The sequence below is a fragment of the Macaca nemestrina genome, chromosome 5, assembly GCF_043159975.1.
Source record: "Macaca nemestrina isolate mMacNem1 chromosome 5, mMacNem.hap1, whole genome shotgun sequence".
Taxonomy (NCBI): Eukaryota; Metazoa; Chordata; class Mammalia; order Primates; family Cercopithecidae; genus Macaca; species Macaca nemestrina.
Window position 1 is genome coordinate 140,487,045 of NC_092129.1, and position 14,715 is coordinate 140,501,759.

At 51.0% G+C, this 14,715-nt stretch overlaps 1 protein-coding gene across 8 annotated transcripts in view; it reads right to left on the minus strand.

Moving 5' to 3' along the window:
* LOC139355287 (guanylate cyclase activator 1A) overlaps positions 1 to 14,715 on the minus strand; it is a 20,461-nt gene continuing 5,746 nt past the window's right edge. For 2 of the 8 annotated variants that reach the window (XM_011754541.2, XM_071097049.1), the window contains exons 2-6: positions 5,669 to 5,733; positions 5,254 to 5,572; positions 1,624 to 1,773; positions 1,159 to 1,252; positions 1 to 824 (exon numbers count right to left, since the gene is read on the minus strand). In XM_011754541.2, coding sequence (XP_011752843.1) covers positions 661 to 824; positions 1,159 to 1,252; positions 1,624 to 1,773; positions 5,254 to 5,454 — 609 coding nt within the window. In that variant the 5' untranslated portion in view covers positions 5,455 to 5,572; positions 5,669 to 5,733 and the 3' untranslated portion in view covers positions 1 to 660. Of the gene's footprint in view, positions 825 to 1,158; positions 1,253 to 1,623; positions 1,774 to 5,253; positions 5,734 to 5,854; positions 5,951 to 14,715 lie in introns of all 8 variants that reach the window. The other 6 variants (XM_071097050.1, XM_071097051.1, XM_071097048.1 and 3 more) reach the window with 6 other exon arrangements.

Genomic DNA, 14,715 nt, shown 5'->3' on the forward strand with positions numbered 1-14,715 from the left:
CAGAAATCTGTTCATAAGTTCTCTTAGCATGTTTTATTATAATGATGTTTGTCTGTAGGTCTCACCATTAGCCTATGAGTTCCTTGAGGATGAAAACTGTCTTCTCTGTACATCTAACATCTAGCATTAGTACATAGTAGGTGCTCAGTAAATGCTTGTTGAAGGGAGGCGTGAATCAAATGCAAAGCACACAAGTAGGCTCCAGGGTCCCCGGGGCAGAATGGATGTGTGATTGCAGCACTGAGATTGAAGCTGCAGCCACCGGATCTGCAGGATTCCGTAAGAGGCCTGGGAAAGTTCAGCTCTGCCTCAGAGAGTCCACATCCAGAAGAGCATGGAGAAGCTCAGTGGAGAAAGCTGGGAAAAACTGGGAGAGGAGCCAGAAGGGCTAGGGGGTCACCAGACAGCAGAGGGATGCTGAACAGTGCCCCCAGCAGGGAGTGCTGCAGTCAGCTGTCACTCAGAGGGGCCAGGAACCATCCTTCACTGTTCCTGGCTCTGGCCTCCCACTGCTGCCTCTCTGCTGCCACCATGTACCCCAAAGAGGCGAGCTAAGCCTCTGAGTTTAGTAGATTCTATCTAGGGTTAAGACAAGAGCAACACCACCAGTCACCACCATACCACCCCACCCGCTAGTGCAGAAGCAGCTGGGCGGTGCGCTCAGCCGGCTGCCTCAGCGGCCTCCTTGTCAGCCCCCTCCTCATCTTGCTCGCCATTCTGGAGCCTGCGCACAATGCGGGTAAGGTCCAAGCTTCGTGTCAGTGTGTCCAGAAGCATCTGGTCCTTCTGGACGCCCTCTATAAACTCTTCCAGGGAGAGTTCCCCTGGGGTAGAGAGAAAGGGAATCAGGGGGAGGAGGGTGTTCATTTCTGCAGTCCAGAGCACAGAACCGGGTTCCTGCCAGGGGCAGGGACAGAGCCCAGGCGAGGAGAAGCGACCTGCAGGTGCAGCAGGCAGAGGCACCCAGAGCCCAGATTCTGGTCCAGGGGCCCCTAAAAGCCAACTTTGTGGCTGGGGCAGGTGGAGGAGGTGACTAGCCCGGGGACCTTTGGGCCTCCTCCTCCCCTCCTTCCCCTCTCCTCTAGTGACCTTCCACCCCTCATGACCCCACATCCATGGTGACCCCTCCCCTGGGGAGCCCCTCCTTGGCCCGCTCACCATCCCCGTTGACGTCAATCTTGGAGAACACTGTATCGGTGAACTCCTCTGCAGTCATGGCGGTATCGCTGCAGGGGTTAATGGCGCGAATGGCCTGGGAGGGAAGAAGGGGCAGAAGTGAGAGGGGCCCATCCTTATCCTATCTCAAGGGTGGCAGTGGGGACGGTCAGAGCTTGGGCGGCTCCCAAGAGCAATGAGGAGTAGAGTGCAGGGTACCTGGGGGCCTAGGCAGAGCTGGGACTCAAGAGTCAAACTTCTATCTTCTTTTGGTATTGATGAGGAAACTGAGGCCCAGGAAGGGAAGGAACGTGGCCTGGGTCACGCAGCTGGTGAGGTCCACAGCTGCCACTAGGATCCTCAGTCCCACATCCTGTCTCAATCCTGAGATTGCTGTTCTAACCCTGGGCTCTCAGCTCCGGGTCCCACCCAGGCCGCTGCCCCCAGCCCTGGCCGGGCCCTCTGCACCTGGATGATGGTGAGCAGCTCGTCGCGGTCAATGCAGCCGTTGCCGTCTACATCATAGAGCTTGAAGTACCAGCGGAGCTTCTGTTCCACCTTCCCCTTGAGGACCAGGCTGAGCGCCGCCACATACTCCATGAAATCAATGTAGCCGTCCTGGGCGAGGGGCGTGGCCGCCGTGAGCCCACCCGGGCTCCGCCCACTCTGTCCTCAGGCCCCGCCCATCACAACCCAAGTCTCCACCCATCTCGGCAAGCCCCAAGAGATGCTGAGGGGAACCCTGGACCTTAGGAGATGCGGCCAGGGAGGCCAGCCCTGTCTCCGCCGTGACCTGTCAGTCTTCCTAGACGCCCTGTATAGCCCACCCTGCCTACCTCAGAGGCTGCCAGTCAAATCCAATAAGCCAGCACCCACTGGGCTGTGAATGGCTATGGCGCGGTCTGTTCACAGGCATCTGGATTTTAGCGGGCGCTGCCTGCTTCCCTGTGATTGTCAAGCATGAGACTTTCCAGTTAGGGGAAATGGGAGACGTGTGCGTAGATGAGAGGAGGAAGAACTGCACCCCCAGGGATGGGAGCGTGGTTTGGGTGAGCTTTTGGGAGTTTCTCACCCTGCCGCCTGAGGGGCTTAGGCCCCCCGGAAGGCCTTAACCACTCTGAGCCCCACAGTGGGCTCATTCAGTCCCAGCCCACCTCCCAGGGCTGTCATCAGAACAGAGTCCGGAGAGGCCCCTAGACAGCACTGGTTGAATAAGCAAGAAAACTGCTAAAGAGGTTTCCTCTTGGGGAAGGGACACAGGTTGAGGATACTTTTGCTGTTCATTTTTTATCTTTCTGTATTGTTGGAAATTTCTACGATGAGCTGGATTGCTTTTGCAGTTTTTTTGTTTGTTTGTTTTTTATGTCTGAAAAGGGGCAATGGAAAAGGTGTGGATTTTTGTGCCAGAAAGACCTAAATCACCTTGGATAAGTCTCACGACCTTGAGTCTCCGTTTTCCCAGCTATAAAATGGAATGACAGTGTGCACTTTTCAAGGTTGTGGTATGCATTAGATTCAATGAAAATATATAGCAATACTAACGGTTTTTTAGTGCTCTCCATGGACTTCCTAGGCTGACAGCTTTATTCACTTTACTCATTTAATCTCACGGCCATCCCCAAGAGGTGAGTATTTTTGTCTCTAGTTTGACAGAAAGTCAAAATTGAGAGAGATTAGGCCACACAGCTAGTGAATGACAAAGTCTTGCCTAGAAAACTGGGTCTCCTAAATCATCCTATACCAGTCCTCAAATGCAGATGGAGATTTACATAGATTTGTGTGCACCTGTGTGATCGTCAGACAAAACCCAAGCCCAGACAAACATTTGAAGTAAGCAAAGCAAATGCCTGTCCCCCAGGTCTCACTCCCCGCTCATGTTCTGTATTCCCCAGCCCTGCACATCCCAAAGATACAACCATTTTTTTAGTGCAGGGACTGGCAAACTTTTTCTATAAAGAGCCAAAGAGTAAATATGCAGCTTTGCAGCCACACATCCTCTGTCATTTCATGTGAAAGCAGCCATAGACAATTGTCTATGTAAATAAATAGATGTGGTGAGTTCTAATAAAACTTCATTTACAAAAACAGGCCTGTGTGCTGTCATTTGCCTATCCCTGTTTTGTTTAACTCCTCTCTGTATCAAAACTTCTGACCGGGCACAGTGGCTCACGCCTGTAATCCCAACAGTTTGGGAGGCCGAGACAGGCGGATCACGAGGTCAGGAGATCGAGACCATCCTGGCGAACACGGTGAAACCCCGTCTCTACTAAAAATACAAAAAATTAGCCGGGTGCGGTGGCGGGCGCCTGTAGTCCCAGCTACACGGCAGGCTAAGGCAGGAGAATGGCGTGAACCCAGGAGGCGGAGCTTGCAGTGAACCAAGATTGCGCCACTGCACTGCAGCCTGGGTGACAGAGCGAGACTCCGTCTCAAAAAAAAAAAAAAAAAAAAGAGTTATTCCTTCTTCGGGAGCATTTTCAGTGTTGAACATGATGACGCCATCCCCTCAAGTCTCCGTACCACAGGCTCTGGACTCTGCTCACCTGCTCCCACTTCGGGAAAGCCCTCGGGCTCCCTCATACCACACTTGAGGTTGGGACTCAAAGCCTGTAATCTACTTTGGTCCCTTATCCTCAAATATTAGTGAGTTTTAAATAGCCACTGAGCCCCAGCTTTCCCAAGAAGCCCCACCCATGATGGTGCCTGGACCTTTTGGGCAGCGAGGGAAGGAGCCTCTCCCGGGTCTGTAGAGGACATGTGGCAGCACCTCATTTCGTCCTCACTTTTCAAGTGAGGGGCCACAGGGCGGGGAGCCACGTTTGCAGATTTGGGTTCTTCCACAACTATGTCTTGATCAAATAGTTCCAAATGAGTGGAAACTTACTACAAAAACCAACAAACTTCTTAACTAATTCTCCCGACATCCACAGCATCATAAATACCCCAAGACTGAGAGGGGAGATGATGGGCTCAAGGTCACCCAGCTGATGAAAGCTAGGGACGCAAACCCACAGTCCCAAATTCGCCTTTCAGTGACCTCTCTAGCTTACCAATCAGGAAGCCCTTACCCAGTGCATCCAGGGGGCTACTAGGGAGATACACAATATGACCATTGTGTGGACCTTCAGGCTCATTTGAGAAAAGGTGATACCCAGTGATCTGAGGTCACTGGGTATTTTGAGGTTGGGAGTATTCTGGATTCTCCAGGGACCAGGCAACCCTGTCTGTCTCCAGTCCTCATGTCCACAGAACATTATGAGTGGCCTGCCCATGCCAGACAGCAAGGCTGGAGAATCATCATCTTGCTCCCTGCTCTCTGCCCCTCCACCTACACCCTTGAAAGCTTCAAAGTGTTTTGCAAAAGCACCACATATGGGACCAGCACATCGCAGGTGTTCAATGACCATCTTGGAAGTGTTTACGCTCGTTTTGGAGTAAACCAAGATATGCCTGTGGCAGAGGCAGAGGAAGCCATTGGATTCAGCCTCAGATTACACTAATTTTGGGGCTTCTCTGTCTTGCCCTAGAAAGTGAGGGCAGGGACAGTGTCTGATTCATTTATAACCCCCCAGTGCCTGATTCAGTCAGTGCTCATTAAAGCACAAACATTAGATCCGTTGAAACCCTAGCGTCAAAAACCCACCTCTCAAGGCCGGGCGCGGTGGCTCAAGCCTGTAATCCCAGCACTTTGGGAGGCCGAGGCGGGCGGATCACAAGGTCAGGAGATCGAGACCACAGTGAAACCCCGTCTCTACTAAAAATACAAAAAATTAGCCGGGCGCAGTGGCGGGCGCCTGTAGTCCCAGCTACTCAGGAGGCTGAGGCAGGAGAATGGCGGGAACCCGGGAGGCGGAGCTTGCAGTGAGCCGAGATCGCGCCACTGCACTCCAGCCTGGGCAACAGCGTGAGACTCCGTCTCAAAAAAAAAAAAAAAAAAAAAAAAACCCACCTCTCAAGCAAACAAATGACTGAATAAATGAAGTCGCTCCCCAGCAGACACTTCTATGCTCCTCTCTGCTCTTCCTCACCCTCAGCTGGTCAGGCTTCCAGAGGGGTCCCTCCAGCACTCCCCCTCCCTGCCACTGGGCCCCTGCTCACCTTGTTGAAGTCAAAAGTCTCAAACATCTGCTCCACGTACTGGCTGGCCGACGGGCTCAAGTTCTTGAGGCCGAAGAACTGGCGGAACTCATAGAGGGTGAGTTGGCCAGAGGGGCACTCAGTCATGAACTTCTTGTACCACTGGTGGCACTCAGTGCTGCTCAGCTCCTCCACCGACTTTCCCTCCATCACGTTGCCCATTGCTCAGACCTTCAGGGGGCTGACACCTGAGATGGACAGGTCCTGTTCGCTGCTCCTCACCCAGAGGTGTCTTGGCGACAACGGGCCGTCCTCTCTCACAGGCCTGAGTCCTTCGGGCCTGAGCAAAGAAGGGCCTGATGGATCAGATGGTACCGGGAAATGTGGAGAGGAAGAGAGAAGAAGGAAGAAGCTGATGGCCCACACTCAAACTCACAGATGCCAGAGAACTGGTGTTAAGAGTCTCCACTAAATCCTTGCAGCCCCAGTGGAGACTGTACCCTGGAGAAGAGAGTTGAAAATAGAACAAGGCTTAGAGAAGCAGAGTCCTTAGGATTACAGCCTTGAGCTGTAGGTGAGAGGATTTTTTAACCCAGTTTGCAATCTCCTAATCCCTTCTTACCACCACGGAGTGGGTGTCAGCCAGAAGCTGCTCTGATCCTATGACCTTTGCGACCTTCTTCTCCCGGTTTGAGTGGATTCACAATGGTTTTGGATTCTGCCCGCAATCATGGAATTGAGGTATATATGAGATAGAGCTGGCTTCTTGTCCAGAGATGGCCAACTGTGGGCTCCTGACAGGGCTGCTGTGTACAGTTATCCAGGCTGTGCACTGCACTTGGCCATCATGACTGAGTGGGTCCAATCGTACCATGGATGTGCTAACATATAAGGGCACCTGGGTGGATGCAGAGTCTGTGGGCTTCCAAGATAAGCCTTGAACAGCCAGAGAGAACCCCCTCCTACATTAGCCTGCACCAGTACACACCAGTGCACACACATACACACACTCTTACACACTGGTCCTGTTCTAGCCACACTCTCGTGTTCCTGAAGGTTGCATCTTTCCCATCTTGAGAGCCCTGAATTCAACCTTCCATCTGACTCTGAGCCTCACACCATCACCATCACCATCACCTTCTAGGGGCACGGGTGGGGGACATGGAGTGTGTGCCTGGTCCCCTGGGGTGTGTGTGAGTGGGAGAGTGCAGGCACATAGGTGCATGGGTGAGCTGCTACCTGCTGGGCCTGGAAAGCTCCCAGGCCAAGCCTGGGGGGACTGTCTATGCAGCAACAGCTTTCTCTGATGCCTGGTGGGATGTGTACTCCCTGGCCACACATTTAAAAGCTGGCTCAATTACGGAACCAGCATTTGGGTGCAGGTGCACTTAATCTGGATGCTGCCAGGAAAACTTAAAGCCAGTGCTTGCCCTGCCGTTTTTCCCTTGTTTGCCTTCCTCCTTTACACATGTGCCACACCCAGGTCTCCTAACTCATCTAGAGGGAACCATTGCCCATATTTCTGCGTTCCCCACCAGGGCCTTGGACGCTTGATCAAGTTGTGCACTGATACACAATTTATACAATTTATATAAATAATATATAATTACATGTAAATAGATTTATATAAATATACAATTTATACAATAGGTAACATATATCAAATATATGTGTATACATATCTTACAATGGGCTAGGCTATGCTACAGTAACCAACCACTCTAAAATCTCAGTGGCTGAAAACAACACAAGCTTGTTTCTTGCTTACATTACTGGTTGGGTGACCTTGAGCAAGTAACTTAACCTCTCTGAGCCTCAGTTTCCTCATTCTTAAAATAAGAATAATGGTGCCCATCTGATAGGGCTGTTAAGGGCAGTAAGTGGGGCTGGGCACGGTGGCTCGGCTCATGCCTGTAATCCCAACATTTTGGGAGGCCGAGCTGGGTGGATCACTTGAGGCCAGGAGTTCGAGACCAGCCTGGCCAACATGGTGAAACCTCATCTCTACTAAAAATACACAAATTAGCCAGGTGTGATGGTGCACACTCCTGTAATCCCAGCTACTTGGGAGGCTGAGGCAGGAGAATCGCTTGAACCCAGGAAGCAGAGGTTGCAGTGAGCCAAGATCGCACCACTGCACTCCAGCCTAGATGACAGAGCGAGACCCTATCTCAAAAAAAGAAAAAAAAAGAGTATGTGAGTTAATATAAGAAAAGCATTTAGAACAAGGTCTGGCCCAGGTAAGTGTCCCATAAATCTTGGCTATGACGTTATTTTGTATCTATTACAGTAGCACGTCTGGCGTGCTGTTCACTACAGTCTAGGTGCACTTATACTGCATCTTGGACACAGCAGCATCCCTAGGTTAGAGCCAATCATGCTCTTGTCCCTTTAGCCCCATTCACTCTGGGCCCTGGACGGCTAGAAGGGCTATGTGTAGGAACAGACATTCAACTTGCCTCACAAGGGCCACCTACCAGCTGTAGTCAGGCCCTAGGGAAGGTGGAGGCCCTTGTTAAAACCTTATCAGATTCAGGCTCATGCCTGTAATCCCAGCACTTTGGGAGGCTGAGGTGGGCAGATCACAAGGTCAGGAGTTCGAGACCAGCCAGGCCAACATGGTGAAACCCCGTCTCTACTAAAAATACAAAAATTAACCTGATGTGGTGGCGGGCATCTGGAATCCCAGCTACTTGGAAGACTGAGTAATCCCAGCTACTCAGGAGGCTGAGGCAGGAGAATCACTTGAACCAGGGAGGCGGAGCTTGCAGTGAGCTGAGATTGCATCATTGCACTCCAGCCTGGGCAACAGAGCAAGACTCCGTCTCAAAGGGAAAAAATAATTGTTCATGATGAGCATATGTTGCTCACAAAATCAAAGAGAATAGTTATTTTTGAAAAAGAGACCAACTGAGACTGTTGTACCTCTACTCCGCATAAATTGACGGCGGGTACACGGGGGTGGGGAGCTGAGTTCTCCCTGCTTCAGTCGGGTTCTCCACAACAAGTTAAGGGGCGAGGAGAGAAGGACTCCTTCTGGGAACTTGCTTGGGGCCCAGCTGGAAAATGTGTCCTTGCAGAGGCCTCTCAGGCCCGAGATTGGGAAATGAAGAGGTTGGGGACAAGGCAGCAGCTCATCTTTCCCTCTCTGTCTATTTAAATCCCTCTCCCTCTTCATGTGTAAGCACAAATGCCACCTCCTCTGTGAAGCCTTCCCAAATCGCTCTCAAATATCTTCCTCCCGCAGCATCCTGATATTTTATGTGTTGTGACCGTTAATTTTAGGACTGGATGAAGGGATACCCAGCAAACTGGTAAAGCTTCATTTCTGGGTGTTTCTGTAAGGGTGCTTGCCGAAGAGACTGGCATTTGAATTCATAGACTAAGTAAGGAGAATCTGCCTTCAGCCTATGTGGGTGGGCACCATCCAATTAGCTTAGGCCTGGATAGAAGAAAAAGGCAGGGGAAAGGTGAATTCTCTCTCTCTCTCTCTCTCTCTCTCTCCCTCCCTCTCTCCCTCTCTCCCCTGGAGCTGCGACACCCTTCTTCTCCTGCCCTCGGACTCCAGGATTTGCACCAGCAGCAACCCCTCCCCACTCTCACGTTCTCAGTCCTTCAGCTCCAGACCCAGAGTTACACCAACAGTTTCCTTGGCTCTGAACCCTTTAGGCTTGAACTGAACCATGCTACTGGCTTCCCCAGTTCTCCTTCTTACAGATGGCATATTGTGGGACTTCTCAGCCTCCATAAACGTGTGAGCCAATCCCCCTAATAAATCCTCTCTCACACCTCTATATATATCTTATTGGCTCTGTCTCTGTGATGAACTCTGGCTAATGTGTGTGTTATATTAGTTTTCTATGTTGCATAACAACCACAAAGCCAGCAGTTTTAAAACTACACACATTTATTATTATTATTATTATTATTATTTTTTTTTTGAGATGGAGTTTCACTCTTGTTGCCCAGGCTGGAGTACAATGACGCAATCTCAGCTCAGCGCAACCTCCTGCCTCCCAAGTTCAAACGATTCTCCCACCTCGGCCTCTGGAGTAGCTGGGATTACAGGCACCCACCACCACACCCGGCTGATTTTGTATTTTTAGTAGAGATGGGGTTTCTCCATGTTGGTCAGGCCAGTCTCGAACTCCCAACCTCAGGTGATCCACCCATCTCGGCCTCCCAAAGTGCTGGGATTACAGGCATGAGCCACCATGTCCAGCCATACATTTATTATCTCACAGTTTCTATGGGCCAGGAGTCCAGGCACAGCTTAGCTGGTCCTCTGCCTAGGGTCTCACAAGGCTGCTCTCAGGGTGTCACCTGGGCTGTATTTTCATCTGGAGGCTCAACTGGGGAAGAATCCACTTCCAACTTATTCAGGTTGTCAGCAGAACTCATTTTGTTGTGGCTATGTGGCAAGGGAGCTGGCTTTTCACTTGACATTGCCTGGGGGCCACAGTCAGGTCCTAGAGACTTCCCTCCATTCCTTGTTACACCACCTTCCTCACCACAGCTGCTTATTTCAAGTCAGTGAGAAGAGTCTCTCTGCAATCTGCTGAAGTCTATATAACCTAACATAATCCACAGAGTGACGTTCTTTGCCATATTCTATGGGTTAGCACCGTCACGGGCCTCACCCACACTCAAAGGGAGAGGATTTTACAAAGGCAGGAACAACAGGAGGTAGAAATCACTGGGGTCACCTTAGAGTCTATTATGACATTCGTTCTTCTACAATAACGTGGACATAACATTCATTTCTTTCTGGAAGTATTATATAGGCAACTCTTTCTTGCCAGTGTGCTCTAAGGAACCCAGCAAGCACAGAGGGTGGAGACCATTGTGTTATTGTGTCTCACCTGCCCCCAGCCCCTGGTACCACACATTCCACACAGTCGTGGGCTGGTTGTTCTGTTTGCCCTGCCCCCACTCATTCTCCACCTTTCTCCTCCAGGTCTGAGCCCCAGGAGACTGACCCCACAGACTGCATCACTCAGACTCTGCTGCCCTCCGGTTTCAGGTGGGTTCATCCACTGAGAAGCTGGAGGAAGACTGGAGGGTGGAGAGGGAGAAGGGCTGGGACATTTGTTGTCTTCACTGCTCCCTGCCAACTTAGGGTTGGGGCAGCGGTTATTTCCCTCCACCTTCAACCACCGCTCCTGCCATAGCTCTCTGGGCTCCTGTAATCACGGCTCCCTCCCTTTGCCCTGCCAGGCATGATAAGGGCTTCCCTCTCGCTACTCTCTGGGTACATCACCATTCCCTTAACTATTTCCACCTCTCTGTTAATAGTCCCCACTTCGATTCTCCTAAATTACCTTTTTAAGAGTAACATTTGACTGACCGACTTGAGCCCAGAAAAATATTGAGTGCTTGCATGCACGCACATATGATTAAAGAAAGAATTCCTGGGACCGGGCGCGGTGGCTCACGCCTGTAATCCCATCATTTTGGGAGGTCGAGGAGGGTGGATCACCTGAGGTCAGAAGTTCAAGACGAGCCAGGCCAACATGGCGAAACCCTGTCTCTACTAAATATACAAAAATTAGCTGGGTGTGGTGGCGGGCACCTGTAATTCCAGCTACTCAGGAGGCTGAGGCAGGAGAATCATTTGAACCCGGGAGGCGGAGGTTGCAGTGAGCTGAGATCGCACCATTGCACTCCAGCCTGGGTGACAAGAGTGAAGCTCCGAATCAAAAAAAAGAAAGAAAGAATTATTAAAAAGCTAAAACTGGATGAAACTCTGCTTGTTGAATAGGTGCGCAAGTCCTGTGCGGTGGGTATTATTATTACCACATGAGACAAAAGGGGCTTGGGGCAGAAAATTTAAATCACCCGCTCAGGTCACGAGCCTTTTAGTGGTGGTGCCAAAGTTTTCCCACCTCATCATCATGCTTTTCTCCTAAGCCTTCACACCTCTGCAGAAGGGCTGGATAGAGCCAGAGGCACCCCACGAGCCCCTCGAGCCTCTCGCTCCAGCGCCCTCTCCCTCAGCCCTCCCCTTGTGGCCCTCTGCCCAACAATTCCATTGACAGAGAGCTTGCTCCCTTTGCGGGAGGAGGGTGCCCACCCCTTGTCTCCAGCCCAGGGTGGGAATGGAATCCCCTCAGACAGGCATGCCCAGGCAAGGAGGACTGAGATCAACACCAAGGCCCCAAGGAAGCAGTATGCACAAGGAATGCGTGAGGGCACGGAAGGCCAGGGTACAGGTCACACAGCATACACAGTGAGGGAGATTCCTGCCTTCCCCGGCTGCTCTGTCTGCACGAATCCCTCCTGGGACAGAAGCCAGATCAAAGGAAGAAGCTCCACCTCGCGGAATGGGGCCGCTGCAGGGAGGTGGGAAGACAAGCCAGGAAGAGACAGAAGGGGCAGCGATCCCAGGCCAGACTAATCCCCTCCAAGGCTGCCTCCTTACACCTCCACTCCACAGAAACACAGAAGGATCCTGAGCACAGGTTCACTTGCCTCCTGGGCCTATCTCACTCAATCAAATCAAGGTGATACCTTGGTCAGCTTCTGTAAAGGGTTTCTTTTTTTGTTGTTGTTTTTGTTTTTTTTTGAGACGAAGTCTCGCTATGCCGCCCAGGCTGGAGTGCCGTGGCCGGATCTCAGCTCACTGCAAGCTCCGCCTCCCGGGTTTACGCCATTCTCCTGCCTCAGCCTCCCGAGTAGCTGGGACTACAGGCGCCTGCCACCTCGCCCGGCTAGTTTTTTGTATTTTTTTAGTAGAGACGGGGTTTCACCCTGTTAGCCAGGATGGTCTTGATCTCCTGACCTCATGATCCGCCCGTCTCGGCCTCCCAAAGTGCTGGGATTACAGACTTGAGCCACCGCGCCCGGCTCTGTAAAGGGTTTCTAAGGGCGTCCATGAAGGCTGCATTACCAAGATGAACCTCAAGAGGGAGCCCATTCTCCAGGGCAGGGGAGGAGGTGTCTGTTGGGAAAGTGAAGACTCATCATGGGAACCCTGCCCCTCACCCTGCAAAGGCTATAGGATCTAGGAGGGAAGGGACGGTTCCTGTTAATATCTTTGCATCTTAAGGACCCAGCCCACAGCCCACAGGGTCTGTTCGGTGACTGACTGACTGAATGAATGAGCAAGACTTCTAAGTTATACACAGACTGAAAACTTCCACTTATCTCTTCTTTTCAAAATCCCACTAAAATGTGAATAAATGCATGTTTTAAAGACAAAAGGAAGCCAGGCGCGGTGGCTCACGCCTGTAATCCCAGCACTTTGGGAGGCCAAGGCGGGCAGAGCACCTGAGGTCAGGAGTTCGAGACCAGCCTGGCCAACATGGTGAAACCTCATCTCTACTAAAAATACACAAATTAGCCAGGTGTGATGGTGCACACTCCTGTAATCCCAGCTACTTGGGAGGCTGAGGCAGGAGAATCGCTTGAACCCAGGAAGCAGAGGTTGCAGTGAGCCAAGATCGCACCACTGCACTCCAGCCTAGATGACAGAGCGAGACCCTATCTCAAAAAAAGAAAAAAAAAGAGTATGTGAGTTAATATAAGAAAAGCATTTAGAACAAGGTCTGGCCCAGGTAAGTGTCCCATAAATCTTGGCTATGACGTTATTTTGTATCTATTACAGTAGCACGTCTGGCGTGCTGTTCACTACAGTCTAGGTGCACTTATACTGCATCTTGGACACAGCAGCATCCCTAGGTTAGAGCCAATCATGCTCTTGTCCCTTTAGCCCCATTCACTCTGGGCCCTGGACGGCTAGAAGGGCTATGTGTAGGAACAGACATTCAACTTGCCTCACAAGGGCCACCTACCAGCTGTAGTCAGGCCCTAGGGAAGGTGGAGGCCCTTGTTAAAACCTTATCAGATTCAGGCTCATGCCTGTAATCCCAGCACTTTGGGAGGCTGAGGTGGGCAGATCACAAGGTCAGGAGTTCGAGACCAGCCAGGCCAACATGGTGAAACCCCGTCTCTACTAAAAATACAAAAATTAACCTGATGTGGTGGCGGGCATCTGGAATCCCAGCTACTTGGAAGACTGAGTAATCCCAGCTACTCAGGAGGCTGAGGCAGGAGAATCACTTGAACCAGGGAGGCGGAGCTTGCAGTGAGCTGAGATTGCATCATTGCACTCCAGCCTGGGCAACAGAGCAAGACTCCGTCTCAAAGGGAAAAAATAATTGTTCATGATGAGCATATGTTGCTCACAAAATCAAAGAGAATAGTTATTTTTGAAAAAGAGACCAACTGAGACTGTTGTACCTCTACTCCGCATAAATTGACGGCGGGTACACGGGGGTGGGGAGCTGAGTTCTCCCTGCTTCAGTCGGGTTCTCCACAACAAGTTAAGGGGCGAGGAGAGAAGGACTCCTTCTGGGAACTTGCTTGGGGCCCAGCTGGAAAATGTGTCCTTGCAGAGGCCTCTCAGGCCCGAGATTGGGAAATGAAGAGGTTGGGGACAAGGCAGCAGCTCATCTTTCCCTCTCTGTCTATTTAAATCCCTCTCCCTCTTCATGTGTAAGCACAAATGCCACCTCCTCTGTGAAGCCTTCCCAAATCGCTCTCAAATATCTTCCTCCCGCAGCATCCTGATATTTTATGTGTTGTGACCGTTAATTTTAGGACTGGATGAAGGGATACCCAGCAAACTGGTAAAGCTTCATTTCTGGGTGTTTCTGTAAGGGTGCTTGCCGAAGAGACTGGCATTTGAATTCATAGACTAAGTAAGGAGAATCTGCCTTCAGCCTATGTGGGTGGGCACCATCCAATTAGCTTAGGCCTGGATAGAAGAAAAAGGCAGGGGAAAGGTGAATTCTCTCTCTCTCTCTCTCTCTCTCTCTCCCTCCCTCTCTCCCTCTCTCCCCTGGAGCTGCGACACCCTTCTTCTCCTGCCCTCGGACTCCAGGATTTGCACCAGCAGCAACCCCTCCCCACTCTCACGTTCTCAGTCCTTCAGCTCCAGACCCAGAGTTACACCAACAGTTTCCTTGGCTCTGAACCCTTTAGGCTTGAACTGAACCATGCTACTGGCTTCCCCAGTTCTCCTTCTTACAGATGGCATATTGTGGGACTTCTCAGCCTCCATAAACGTGTGAGCCAATCCCCCTAATAAATCCTCTCTCACACCTCTATATATATCTTATTGGCTCTGTCTCTGTGATGAACTCTGGCTAATGTGTGTGTTATATTAGTTTTCTATGTTGCATAACAACCACAAAGTCAGCAGTTTTAAAACTACACACATTTATTATTATTATTATATATTTTTTTTTTTTTGAGATGGAGTTTCACTCTTGTTGCCCAGGCTGGAGTACAATGACGCAATCTCAGCTCAGCGCAACCTCCTGCCTCCCAAGTTCAAACGATTCTCCCACCTCGGCCTCTGGAGTAGCTGGGATTACAGGCACCCACCACCACACCCGGCTGATTTTGTATTTTTAGTAGAGATGGGGTTTCTCCATGTTGGTCAGGCCAGTCTCGAACTCCCAACCTCAGGTGATCCAC